Below are 12806 nucleotides of genomic sequence, written 5' to 3' on the forward strand. Positions count from 1 at the left end.
TCAAGATGGAATAATTAAGTTCTCGGGCATGGTTTCCACGAATGGAAATGCGCAAATGTCAAAATAATAATAATTACATAGTGCAATTAATGACGTGTCAGGCCAACTTTGTCTCTGGTTGGAAATATGAGGCTTAATAGGCTGAATACAAAATAACTAAAGCCACATACCAGCCACAGTTTGAACTATTACAATTAAAGAGTTAAAAGCTCTCATTTGTCTTTATATCAGGGAAACTTTTTCGTCCAATGAGTCATTGTGAAATAAAAGAAGAGCAAAGCAGAATAGGTTTCTTCCACACGTGTGAGCGGAATTCTAATTCGTAGTCAGACGGGTCAAGAGCTTTGACCCGTCTGCAGACTTAGTGGCAGATCCAAATGTCTCCAGGAGCCAAATGACAAAGATTAACTGTCCCTCGGAGCTTGAAGGCTCATAATTAATGCTGCCTCACTTCCCTCTGTGCCTCCGCTGCGAGGAAGGATTGACACTCAATTGATAGAGTTGCCATTTAAGGGTCAGCCGTAGCATGATGGGACGGACAGCGGCGCGCGCGTATTTGTCAGCTTTAAGCCGACATCGACCCGTTAGCAGAATCCTTAATTTTGCACAGTGGCACGTTAAGAAAAGGCACTTGTTATCTCTCTCTCCATCCGCCGGGAACTAGACTGGACTGGAAAGAGGTATTTCACACCCTGGCGTGGATTGCATTTGCGGTTTCAGACGAATAACCGAACAGTCTTATGAACTGGAGGAAGGAGGCCTGTGTTGTTTCTTCCACATTAGCACTGAGGAGTGAAAAGGGCCCCAGCGGGTTCCGGCTGGAGCCGTGCGCTTTTGACCGCGGCGTCGTTTCCGCTGGCTGCGGGCTGAGTGGGGCCATGCCGCTGCGTGGAGTACAGTGCGGCTTTAAGAGGCCGCCTCCCACCTCCGAGTGGGCTCTGCAAATCCCTCTATTGAAGTGGGCTTATTTCTTGACAGCGCTCCTACCATTTTTGTATGGATCCTCCGGAATCCTCTTTGCACATAAACACCCACAATGAAGCTGGCAACAAAGAGGAAATGTGCCGTCATGAAATGTGGTCTGATTCATAATCAATAGACGGAGGCGGGAGAGGCGGGGTCCTATTTTCTGTGCCTGGACTGTCTGGAGACGCAGGCCGGTGAGACACGCTACGGGGAGTGTATCAATTTCAGTGGAAACTCCCCCCTAACGTGGCACAATAGCACCATACAGTATGTGTGTATGTATATATATATATATATATATATATATATATATATATACATATGGAGGTTTCTTTGACGTCCTTTGGCCTGTCTCTCACCTAAGCCAGTAAAACAAGTGCCCTTGTGATTCATGTAGAGGAAGACAAAGTGTCTCAAAGGCTTACGGAGATATCGTGACATAAATATGAGGGTATTTGTGTCCAATCGTCTTCCCGGCCAACTTCTTAGAAAATTGAAAATGGGGAGTGAATAGCTCAATTTGTCCTGTAGTAATTTAATGGCCTGCACCTGTTATAGGCTCAATCTAATGCAATAAAATACAATGAGCAAAAAAAGGCCTCTGACCCGAGGAAAGTCAGGCTGCAAACTGCCTGGCAGCTGCCTGAAAGCTTTTCAATTTTCTGTGAAAGGTGTCTTAAAAGGCCGCCGCGTGTACAGCAAAAAACAAAAAGAGAAGCAGAAAACCCCAGAAAAAATCCTCGTCAGACGTGCTTTGATTATGATGACCATCTGTATTAATGGGTTCATTTGTGTGTCAATTTAAAAAAATAATGCTTACTTCCAGGAATACAGGCCGTCAACGGAAACATCAGCGCTCACACCCATTTCATGAAAGTATTCTCGTCGGCCATGTGGTCATCGACTGACCAACCAGGTTTGAGGCCTCCGATGGGGTTCGCCGAAGACCATTAGCTAAGAAGCAGACAGGGCGGATCTGAAGTAAGGGCCCCCACTGGGTGCCCTACCTATGTATACTGTCAGGAAGCGAATCACACAGTATTGTACTGCGGCGTCGGAGCCCGAGCAGGAAAGAGTTGCCCTGATTACAAAGTGATGCGAGTTTAGGTCTGTTAGCTCTTTGGCCCAGTGTTTGTTGAAGGGCCCACTCTTTCGCTCCTATTCAGTAGCTCGGCAAGGAAAAAGCTATGTTAAGTGTCAGTCGTCATTGTAACAAAATGCTATAGCTATATGTGATTACAGTAAAATGAATGCGCGACACATCCTGATAAAGTCCAATGCATCAGTTGATTGAATTGTGCACTGTAAATCACTTCATCCTCAATGACTCATTCCCAGAAGAATCGTCTCCCTCTCAATAAGCCTACAAAGGGGAGGCGGATAGTGCTGAGTGAAGGCATCCCTGTCAGTTTACCATCAGGATGCATGTATTTGAGAGAACCATTTATATAAGTGAAAAAAAATAGACAAATAACAGGTTCTTGTGTCCACATCATTTCCTGTGTTTGTCTGGTTTTACTTACATCAAGTGCCTGGCTCAGACAAAGTCATTACCAGACCAGTAACGCAGCCACAAGGCAGGAAATTGACTTTTCTTTTGTTCACGGCCAAGTTCACAGGTATTTTCCAACCCCTGTCAAAGGAATGTGGATTACACCTCAGGGCAGGAGCGCTCCAAAGCACCCTAATCCCCGACACTCATCCAACGGGTACCATTTCCCCATTGATTCATATGTCCTCAACACAAGGCCTGGAACGAGGGTTCATTACATACAATCATGTGTCGATTTCAATTCAATCAATTTTGATACGCTATTACTTAAATTAGATAATTTTGCGTTAAAGTTCTTAAAAAAGCGAGAAAATACTTTTTATTTGTTGGACAGCGATGCTGCGAGTACTTCTACAACTACGCCTCGGGATGAAACATGCGTACAACTATTGGATGGACTGCGATGAAATGTGACAGTCATGGTCCCCAGAAACAAAAGTATGCTAACTTTGACAACTTTTACACATTTTTGGTTGTTATTGAAATAATTAGAAAACAACTGAATGGACTGCCAAAACATTTGGTACTGACACTCAGTATTCAGCGGAGTCCTTCCTAAAAACTTCTATCTGGCGGCACTACCAGATCAAATTTCCAATCTGTCCAACATTTTGTTTTGTGACCAAATAGCTGCACAATTTGTGAGCTTCTCCTGTAATTTGCATCTAGTAATTTGTGGCAAATCACTGCACGCTGACACATTAAAGTTAGGCGGTTACCATGGTGATCATTCTACCTGTTCACCGCTGGCATTGTCCTGGTGCGCATGTTAGCGTGCACTGTTTTGTTGTGAAAAACAGTAATTAATCCATCAAATGAAACTACTTGTACGTACAGACTTTGTACTTCCTGTATAGACATTGTATTATTCATTACTTTTCTAAACTTTTTTCACATCTGTCTCTGTTTTCTTTCTTCAATGCGTACATCTGGGCACAGAGGCAATCTGGGCTTTCAGCTGGTCAAAGTCATTTCTCCCTCACTTGGCTGTACGGAAAACAACTTAGAGTATCTATTTCATGTCATATGACTGGTGTTTCAGGATCAATAGCCTCGAGTTCACCAGGGAAAACCCTCTGGCTATGGTCTGAAATCAAATTGTAAACAGCCTGAAATAGCTCCTGTGTGACTAATTCCTTTTCTCTGCCATAACTACTGAGACTGAAGCGGCTTTTTGTATGGACCAGAAAATTGGATTCTTTACCCTATTAGAGACACAACCTCCACGCACGTGGAAAAAAAACCCTGTCTTGTCAGTATTAATAGCTAATATGATCAGAAAACGGCTTTGCATGTTGTAAAAACCATCTGGCAGCTCCGTTGGGTAATTTGAGAGAAATCTGGGAGAAACAAACAAGGTGGGGGGGGGGGGGCCAAAGGACATAGAGCTGCAGCGGGGTGCAGGGGGAATTCGCTGTACGGCAATGCCTTTGATTCGGTGCCTGTAGTTTGGCGACTAACCGCCGTGCATTAGGGGTTGGCGTTCTCCTTTAGCAATGTGAGCCCGGGACAGTGCGGATGGGCTGGGGGAGACAGGTTGACAGAGGGAAGCCTCCCATCACCTGTCAGCGTTGTCAGGGGCGACGCCTCATTAACTCCAGGCCGCTTGGCTTCCATTCACGTTGTTTATCGTTGCCATCGCCTTCTCTTTGCGGCCCGCATCGGAGCGCCAGAGAGAAAGGCGAGGTCCGGAGGGGATGTCCGTGTCCGCGGATCCCTCCGCGCGCGCCGCCCCCTTTGTACGTCCGCAGGCCGAGGTGGCTTTTGTCTGCCTGCCAGCGGGGCTGCCACTCTCTCCGCCAGCGGCACGCCGTGCAGGAGATAAGCATCCGCTGGGCGGGCCCCCACTCCACTGACACCACCACTTCCTCCCGGAGTCAGCAGATTACATTCTCGAAGTTGACAGCTTGTTATCACTCTGGATAGCAGGGGGGCTTAATCTTTTGTTCTTTTCTTGGTCGGGGCAGAGCCGAGCAGTCGTCGGCTCGGGCCACTGAATTCCATCGGCTTCCCCCAGCGCGCCCTCCGCAGTGAGACGCACGCCGCCAATAGGCCACTCTCCCCCTCCTGCCCTTTTCATCTTCCTCTCAGAGTGGCTGCACTTTGTAGAGGGATTACGGTGATGGAAGCCCCAGCAGTGCACAATGATATCCATTCAACACGGCGCTCTCTCTTGCAAAGAGGGGATGGGTTCAAGTCTGATTTGATAATGGCCACGCCAGCTTCTGTCTGGAGAGACGGCCTGCAGCTCGTCCTTCCTGGAAACAATGACGCAGAATCCCTCTCACAATAATACCCACGGAATAGTAGTTTTTTTTTTACACTATTCTAGGACACAGTGCCACCGTGAAAGCATCTGAATCGACGGCGTCCCAGAGGCGCAAAGGAAACGCAAAGGAAATTCCTTGCCGGGTCCACGCGGCAGCTCGCCGTAGAGCTGCTTTTGGTCTGAGCTGTGCTGCGGCAGTCCATTCACACAGCACAAGACTTCTTCTCGCCGGTTAAACTCTTTTGCTGCAGAAATCCGAAAGCCGTTAGTCCATGAAAAGGTAATTAAATAAAGGGGAGCATTGAAAGGGGCAGATAAAACTCATCATAGTGTTCACAACACTGTCGAGGCAGGTTCTATCTTTTGATAGTGGATTCGACCCTCAGGTGTCTATGAGAGACACTTAACACTCACATAATAATTGACCTGTATTGAAATAAGCAGTTTTTTGGTGTGGTAATATTAACCCATCATGGGAGGACGACGGCCTTGGACACTGGCCTTTATTATCACTGCTTTTTGCTTTCGAAGCCACAAGATGTCTCCTTGATGAGAACTGTGGTTATATAACCGCGCTCTGTCCTCCCACTCGCTTCATATGTCTCGTCCTGTCTACTAGAAAAGGCTACAAAGCTCAAACTCACTTTGTATTTAGTTGGGAATACTTTCTTTTTCTTTTCTGATGTGTTTGCGGTGGCGGTGAAGCTTTCTGAAAGTAACACTGTGTTTGATACGAACAGACTCATATGGAGGCAGCGATACTGGAAAAGAATCACAAAGCTTATGCAACATATCAGAACTGCCTGGTGAGATGAATTCTACACACACAGTTTCTTCATGTCTGGCTGCACACACTAACCGACTTTAAAGAAAGCTACTTTTGAACCAACCAAAACGATTGCTTCGTTACAATATTCCAAAAAGTCCAGTAAGCGTTTGGCTGAGACTGCGTAGTAACAGAGGACACGTGAGGGTTCCCTATACGATCGATCGGCTAAGTGACTCAGCCTAAATTAATTGAATGCACTTTAATTTGCTTGGGTGCTTCTAATTTTCAACAGCATAAAACACAATTCAGCAAATGAAAATTTGAAAGTGAAGATTAAGGCGAGAAACAAACCTTTCTGAAAAGTCACTGCAGAATTGCCATAAACGTTTTCCTAATGGCCATCGCCTGATTGTGTAGAGGTCCAGGAGAAGATGACGCTACTTTCCACTGGGTTTATTACCCCGGTAAACATTGTAAACATAAGATTATAGCACACAGAGTATGCTTCATGCTGCTCGGGGGCCTGTTCGATCCAGGATTCATTAACTGTAACATTTAGCAAAAGTCTTTATTTAGCATTCCGTTAATTCCACCCTCTTGTGTCGCTTTTGGTTGCCAAAAAAAACAAGATGGCAGCTGCTAAAAACTTGGGTGATGTCACAGTGACGACGTCACTCTCAAAGACAGGATTAGCCCAGAACAAGTTTTCCCAAACAATAAAGAAAAACAACGAAATGCATCATCAGACGCTGTCGGGTCTTTTACTCTGGCGGTGTGATTACCACCGCGCTTTAAAACAAATCCAAACATCTCGTTTCATGAGACAAAGGAAGTGAACATGAACGATTTGTTGGACACAAAGCTGTCAGCTTTGGTCTCCACGTCAGATACTGTAAGTCATGTTGCTTTTATTAAGCGTTTTTTGATAACTGATTAATTGGCGCTCCCGTGGGAAGGAGACTCGCGTCTCGCTGCCTGAAGCATCAGTGTTGCGCTGATAGCGGAGCGACTGGGGACCCTGGCAGCCAGCGCACTGTCTCAGCCAGCAGGGCCGAATGTGATCAGTACCTGCGGACCGACTCGTGCGTAGTAATCAGAGAGGGGCCATTCTCGCCCCGCCTCAGTTTGCATTTCAGAGCAGCCGGTCTGCCTGAACCGTAACTGATATTCCAGTTTAAAAAGAGCAGATGTGACATCTTTACAGATGTCTTTTGTTTGGTAGGGGGAGAGGGATCACTATTAGTTCCTTCCCAAGACAGATCAGTCATCCCAAAGCGATCAGATATGGGCAGAAAATTGGAATTCAGCTCATGAGCTCCACTGTGAACTCTGCCTTTGTAGTCCTATCTATGATTTGCCAACTGTCTATGTTTATCTCAAGCTGTCATCCTACAGATGAACCCCCTTTTGTGCTCACAGCCCCAGATAGCAGTATCCAGCAATGGCTGTGGCTCTTGCAGCGGCGCTGACTGACAGCGTGGAGGATCAGCGGCTGTGATTACAGTCTTCAAAGGCCTTTTTCCCCAAAATCTGCCTCGCTGTTGGATCCACCTGCCGCTCGGGCCTTGTTCTGTTTTATTTCATTTGGAGGTTTTTTTGTTTTTTTTGTAACCCATCGTGGCTTCATGGATAAAGGCATCTTAAATCTACACTCCCCCGTCTCCCTCCCCCGGCGGGACAGCCAGGCTGTGCTCCTCTGCCCGGTGGGGGTCCTAACCCTGCGTGCTTGTCGGCGCCTCAAAAGATGCGTCGTCGCCTCTGCGCAGTTAAAAGAAACATCACAGCAATCTTTCTTCTTTTTTTTTTTTTGGGTGGGCGCATGGTGGGTTTTCAATCAACCTCTCTTCCACTCAGCCTTCCTCTTGTACTGTATGGATATGGGTTTCAAATGGTATGGTTTTCTCGGTAGCACAAGAACAGCTGTTTTGAAGTAGTTTTTTGCAGGGGGGGGGGGGCAGCTCGGCGGAGCGCTCTGCAGTAATGTGATTTGTGGCTGAACAGCCATACCAATTTGGACTCTGGTCTCCGACAATATCGAAAAGAAACTGAAAAACAAACCTACCAGTGTGATGGGGTTTTTCCACCAACAACTGATGTAAAAATAACCCTTTTCCATTTATTTTTCTGGTGGTTCATATATTATTCCACACTGACCTCCGCTGGAGCAGGAACGGGAAAGAATAAAGTCTATTTGTATAGATTAGCACACGGGAGCCACTGGCAAGCGAGGATCAGCTGGCAGGGAAAGCAGATCATGTTGCAGGGCTCCGGTGGCATAACCCCGGGCATTAATGTTAATGGGAAACCACATGACCTTGCATTTGCCTTGGAGCGGCTCCGTTTTGAATCCAATCGACATGGCCCAAGTCTGGAAGATGCTGGAGGGACTCGGATGCAGGCACCCGATACCACGCGCATGGGAGAATGGGCTTCTTTTTCTATTTTGTACCTCCTCAGGGGATCCCAGAGGCCACGTGGGGAAGTTCCCTCTGTTCCCATAGACGAGCACTGGAAACGCTCATACTGAATGCCCATTGCCCCAAGCCATTGATGTCATGTGATCCCAAACACTGAGCAGAATGGCGAAAGCAAAGCTCGCACCGCCTTAAAATGTCCGTTGAGGTGTGCTTTGTCGGTAAGAGCGTAATACCTCTTGTTTTAGGGGAGCAAAAAAATCACTGTGATGGAGTCGGCTTTGCCAAGAATTGCTTTCCAATGATCATCCTGCTCCGGGAGCAACAGAGTGGATGGGCGCCAGGACAACCGAAAACCGGCTTTGTTAAAGGAGCTTTGTGCACACAAACAAAAGGATGGAAACAGCAGCCCGCCCCCCTCAAAAAAAAAAAAAATCCAGAGGGGGGATTTGCATTTGAGACTCCGAGGGTCATCAGCACAATTTAATTACATTAAGAGACGGCTAAATTGGACTTTGCAAACAGACGAGGCTTAAGGGATTACTGGACCTCTGACGGAGGGGGCACATTTTACCTTTGAGCATGAAACAATATGCTCGCTTCCTGGGGACAGAGGTGGAGGGGGGAGGGGGCCAGCTGCCCAACGCTGGACAGCGTCATGATCCATTTTTATAGGACAAACTTGGCTTGATCACAGCCCCCAGGGAACTCATGTTAGAAAATCCTGTGGCAATCTATGGATTGTTTTATCTCCAAAGCTTTTCTTCGCTTATGTCCCCCCCCAGCGAACCTCTCCGCCGCGTGCCACGTTTGGTCTGCATGTCTCCGACAGCTTATAAAATGTCTTCTTCCGTGGTTTATTGAACCCCGTGCTTCCTCTGCAGCTGCCAGCTCGCCGTATGGCACGCTGCCTAAATGTTGCAATACGGCCCCTTTTTTCTCTCCTCCTTCTATGTCTTAGCAGTCGATTGGACCGGACTGCGTGACGGGGTTGAATGTGACCTGGCGTTGGCAGGGGAAGGAGCGCCTTGGTTGTTGTGTACTTCATTCATTGAGTCAGTCAATTACGCCTGAATAGACATGAAAGAAAATCAAAAGTATTGATCAACCTTTCTCTTCTTTTACCACCAACCGATTGAGAAGTGGAGGCACAGAAAGTCAAGAAGCTTTAAGTCACGTGATACTTAATGACGACCTTCAAGAGCCACATAATATTTTAGGGTTCACCATTTTACCAAATGTCTACAAAATGTGTTTTTTCATAAATATCCATGAATAATGTGGATTTAATGACCAAGGTCATTTCTGAAAATTGTGTTTTAGCGTAATGTAGCCTTTAAAACTAGGACAAGGAAACATCAGTGCTAATGATATAATATCAATATATAGCCCGGGCCAGGGTGGGACATCACGAGGAAACACCGGTCACTTCTACCAGATTATATTCTCATCCAATCACATCCTTTGGAATCTTTCACTGAACTTCAAAGTTTACTGAGACTGAGAGTTAATTTGAATTATTTACTTTCAATGCAAAGTTTATGAGTAAAAAAAAAACTACCAAACAAATTCCTTTAATTTGGCAGTTCATTAAAACTCTCCGCTGAGATCCATCAGAAGAGTTAGTTTTGGTCCTTAAAACTAACTTCTTTAGTCCAGGCTGTGCTATTAAGTCACTTAGGCTACTTATTAGAACATTTGAAAGCACACAAAACAAGGAACAAGGTGCATTAAGAGTATTTAACAGTTTGCTGAAGCAACATAGCTCAAGGTTTGTGGAAGATCTCTCTCAGAAGACAGACGACACCTTTGTCACCAAAATGGTATTTTCGCCAATTTCAATAAAACAAGAAGATAATGATGTATTTACTTGTTAATGTGTGTCTTTCATGTGTGAGCCCGGTTCAAACCACAAGGCCACAGCCAGCGGAGGCCAGCGATGCTGCAAAGTATGCACTTAGGATGACGTAGGCTACTTTTGTCTACGGCACTTAACAAACAGCGTGACATTATCTCTTCCTCGGAGTCGCTCTGCCCCCCCCCCATAGCAAACAAGTAATGAGGAAACAACTTCTCCACGTTGGGGTTTACGTTCCTTTGCAGTGAGCCCTCACTGCCGTCTTAGAAAATAAAAGCCCAGCGGTGTGAATTTGTGCAGAGAACTTCTCCAAACTGCTTGCTCTTTAACCCGCTGTTCGTCCATTTGTCCTTAAACAATGCCCTCAGGAAGATGTGAGGGGGGGAGGGGGGGGCAGTGTTTTCTCAGCTTCCACAGTGCGGGCCATTTAAACAGAGGGATACAAAGCTCCCGAGCGCACTGCGAGCAGAATAAAGAGCTGGAGAGGGAGGGGGAGGCAGATAAAAGCTGACACCCAATGTATTATAACTCAGCTCTATTAGATATGAGCTCCGGCTGGGGTGAAGCGCCGTAGCTTAAGGCAAAGTTACTGCTTGCTCGTCGCGCTTTAGCGATGGCGGTGTGGACGGTGTGTGTGTGTGTGTGTGTGTGTGTGGGATGGGGGGCTGTATGGCCGCTGTGTTCTGTATACGGCGTACACAGCCTCATGCATGATTTAGAAAATTAGAATTCTTTCTCTGATATTCAAGGAGCGACATGGCAGACGAGATAAAAAAGAAAAGGGGATGTGCTTAGGCTGCAAAAGTTATTCTAAGACACGCTGTGCACAACAGGCTCGAAAAACCGCGAGTAGTCAGAGGAGCGAGAAATCACCGGTGGACCATCCGGATCTATTGCATTGTCAAAATTTATATGTAGTTTATGTATGTTCATCCATCATGGATCCAATAGTTATTTGTTCCAAATGGTCGCCGGCCCTGGGGCTGCATCTCCAGGTGTGTTTTAAAAGTTTACCATATTAAGACACCTGCTTTTCCTGAAGCAGAATTGAACTGAACAAAAGAAAAGGACGTGTAAAAAAACACTCCTTTATTTTGAAGGCCATCCACCACACGGTGTTTTTAATGGACAGAAGCTCATTCAGTGAGCGACTCAGGATGCCTAAGTGTTCCACTGAAGTCTTTTATGCCAGCAGCGGCTCGATTCTTTTAATGAACACCTTTAGGTTCAGCGTCTTCCTGATGTTGGTCATGTTTTATAAGGTTTTGTTTCTTTCTTGTAATGTGTTTTTTGCCTGTTGTGCTCTGTGTTTAATTTTGTCTGTGAGTCCGTTGTTGTCTGTGACTCTATGAATGTTTGGGTGGCAAATGAGTTTCCCCACTGGGGATTAATACAGTTTTTCAATTCCAATTCAGTAACGGGTCATTTGGTCTGAAAAGATGACGCCAGCAGACCTGGGATCAGATAACCTCCTGTCACTGAATGAATATATAAAAGTAGCACAGTGAAGGTATTCAAATCGCAAGTAAAGATTTCTTTGAGCATCAAAAGTGTGCGTGTTTGAATGTCAAAGCACTCCTTTCTAATCACTGACTGAGTAAATTATTCCATGAGGTCACTAATGTGCAAACGAGCGGTAGAAAAGTGCCGTACTGAACGTTTTGTTTTCACACATGATGTCACCTGTCTGGCACACAGCCGAGTGAACGTCGACTCGACTCGGTTGTTCCAGCCGAAGGAGTAGAGGGAGCAAAGTGCATCGAGGCCGCCATTTCTGTTGCCCCCCCCTTCTGGCAAAATAGGCGAGAACGCGAACGTCTTCGCCATCGCGTTCCTCGTGGTCGTGGACGCGTCGGGCGCTCGTCCGTCAACGTGCGACTAATCCCGCCCCGGCTCAGGAGGAGCAGCGCGGGTTGAGCCCGGAGACGCTCGTCAGCGAGCGGCTCATCTCGTGTTCCTGAGACGTGAAGCGGCTTAGTTCTACACGCTCGGGACACTCGCGGCTGCTTAAGCCCCAATCTCCTTAATGCTGAGCAGACAAACGCCCCCCAGCCCCCAACCCCCCCAGGATGAAAGGTTTGGACTCATTTGGTAAGTGAATGCTCGGCCTCAACTCGCTGGGCACAGACATTAGGAAGCCATGGTCCACATGCAGTCACACCACATCATCTGGCTCCACCAGCTCCATCACTTACCTCTGGAGCAGCAATGAAACACCACCGCTACATAGCTCGGCCTACTGGTCAGAGCCGATGCAAAACAACACAATACGGGAAGTAATGAGGTGAAAATGTTACTGACGAGGGTTTTAATAAGGGTGATTTAGTCGAGACCAACCTGGGCCTTGCTGCAGGACCATCTCCGACAGGTCCTGCTGGTGGATGAAGAGAACCAGACCTCCAGCAGCGAACAGCAGGAGGAACCACAGGGAGCAGGGCAGCCTCCTCCTCCGTCCACGCAGGGAGTCCACCACCATCTTCCACTTCATCCCCGGCATGGTGCGGCGCCGTCAGCTGCTAATGTAATGAGCCCTGAAGCAAAACCAAGGAAAGGAGGGGAAATGGGGAGAGGCGGGAGGGGGGGAGCAAATCAGTGCGATGCATGTAGCCTGTTGGTAGAAATCAACTGTGAATCCTCCTCTCTCTCCATCATCATCCACCCATTTGGGTTCACACGTTTTTCATTTCTCTATTCTTTCAAAATTCCAACTTTTAAGTAAATTGCAGCAGTGGAAAGTAACAAAATACATTCACTCAAGTCCTTCAGTACAAACCTAAAAGTAATTGTATTTTATGTTGGAAATGTTGGAGATTAAACTACCTAAAGTATAGTAGTTCAACTTAGCTACACCCAAATGTTAACCTCCTCTCATTTGATTCAACTTAACCCAGCAGCCACAAACAAACAAGTTATTTCACACAAATACCAAACAGACAAAGAGGCTTGATAAGTATGATCCAAACTCGTCAATAATCCTA

General features: G+C 46.5%; 1 protein-coding gene across 1 annotated transcript in view; it reads right to left on the reverse strand.

The window, feature by feature from the left end:
- Positions 1 to 12806, reverse strand: part of chst8 (carbohydrate (N-acetylgalactosamine 4-0) sulfotransferase 8) — a 122642-nt gene that overhangs the window by 80066 nt on the left and 29770 nt on the right. The window contains exon 2 of the mRNA XM_040160650.2: positions 12166 to 12359. Coding sequence (XP_040016584.2) covers positions 12166 to 12325 — 160 coding nt within the window. The 5' untranslated portion in view covers positions 12326 to 12359. The remainder of the gene's footprint in view (positions 1 to 12165; positions 12360 to 12806) is intronic.

This window comes from Gasterosteus aculeatus, chromosome 12, assembly GCF_964276395.1.
Source record: "Gasterosteus aculeatus chromosome 12, fGasAcu3.hap1.1, whole genome shotgun sequence".
Taxonomy (NCBI): domain Eukaryota; kingdom Metazoa; phylum Chordata; class Actinopteri; order Perciformes; family Gasterosteidae; genus Gasterosteus; species Gasterosteus aculeatus.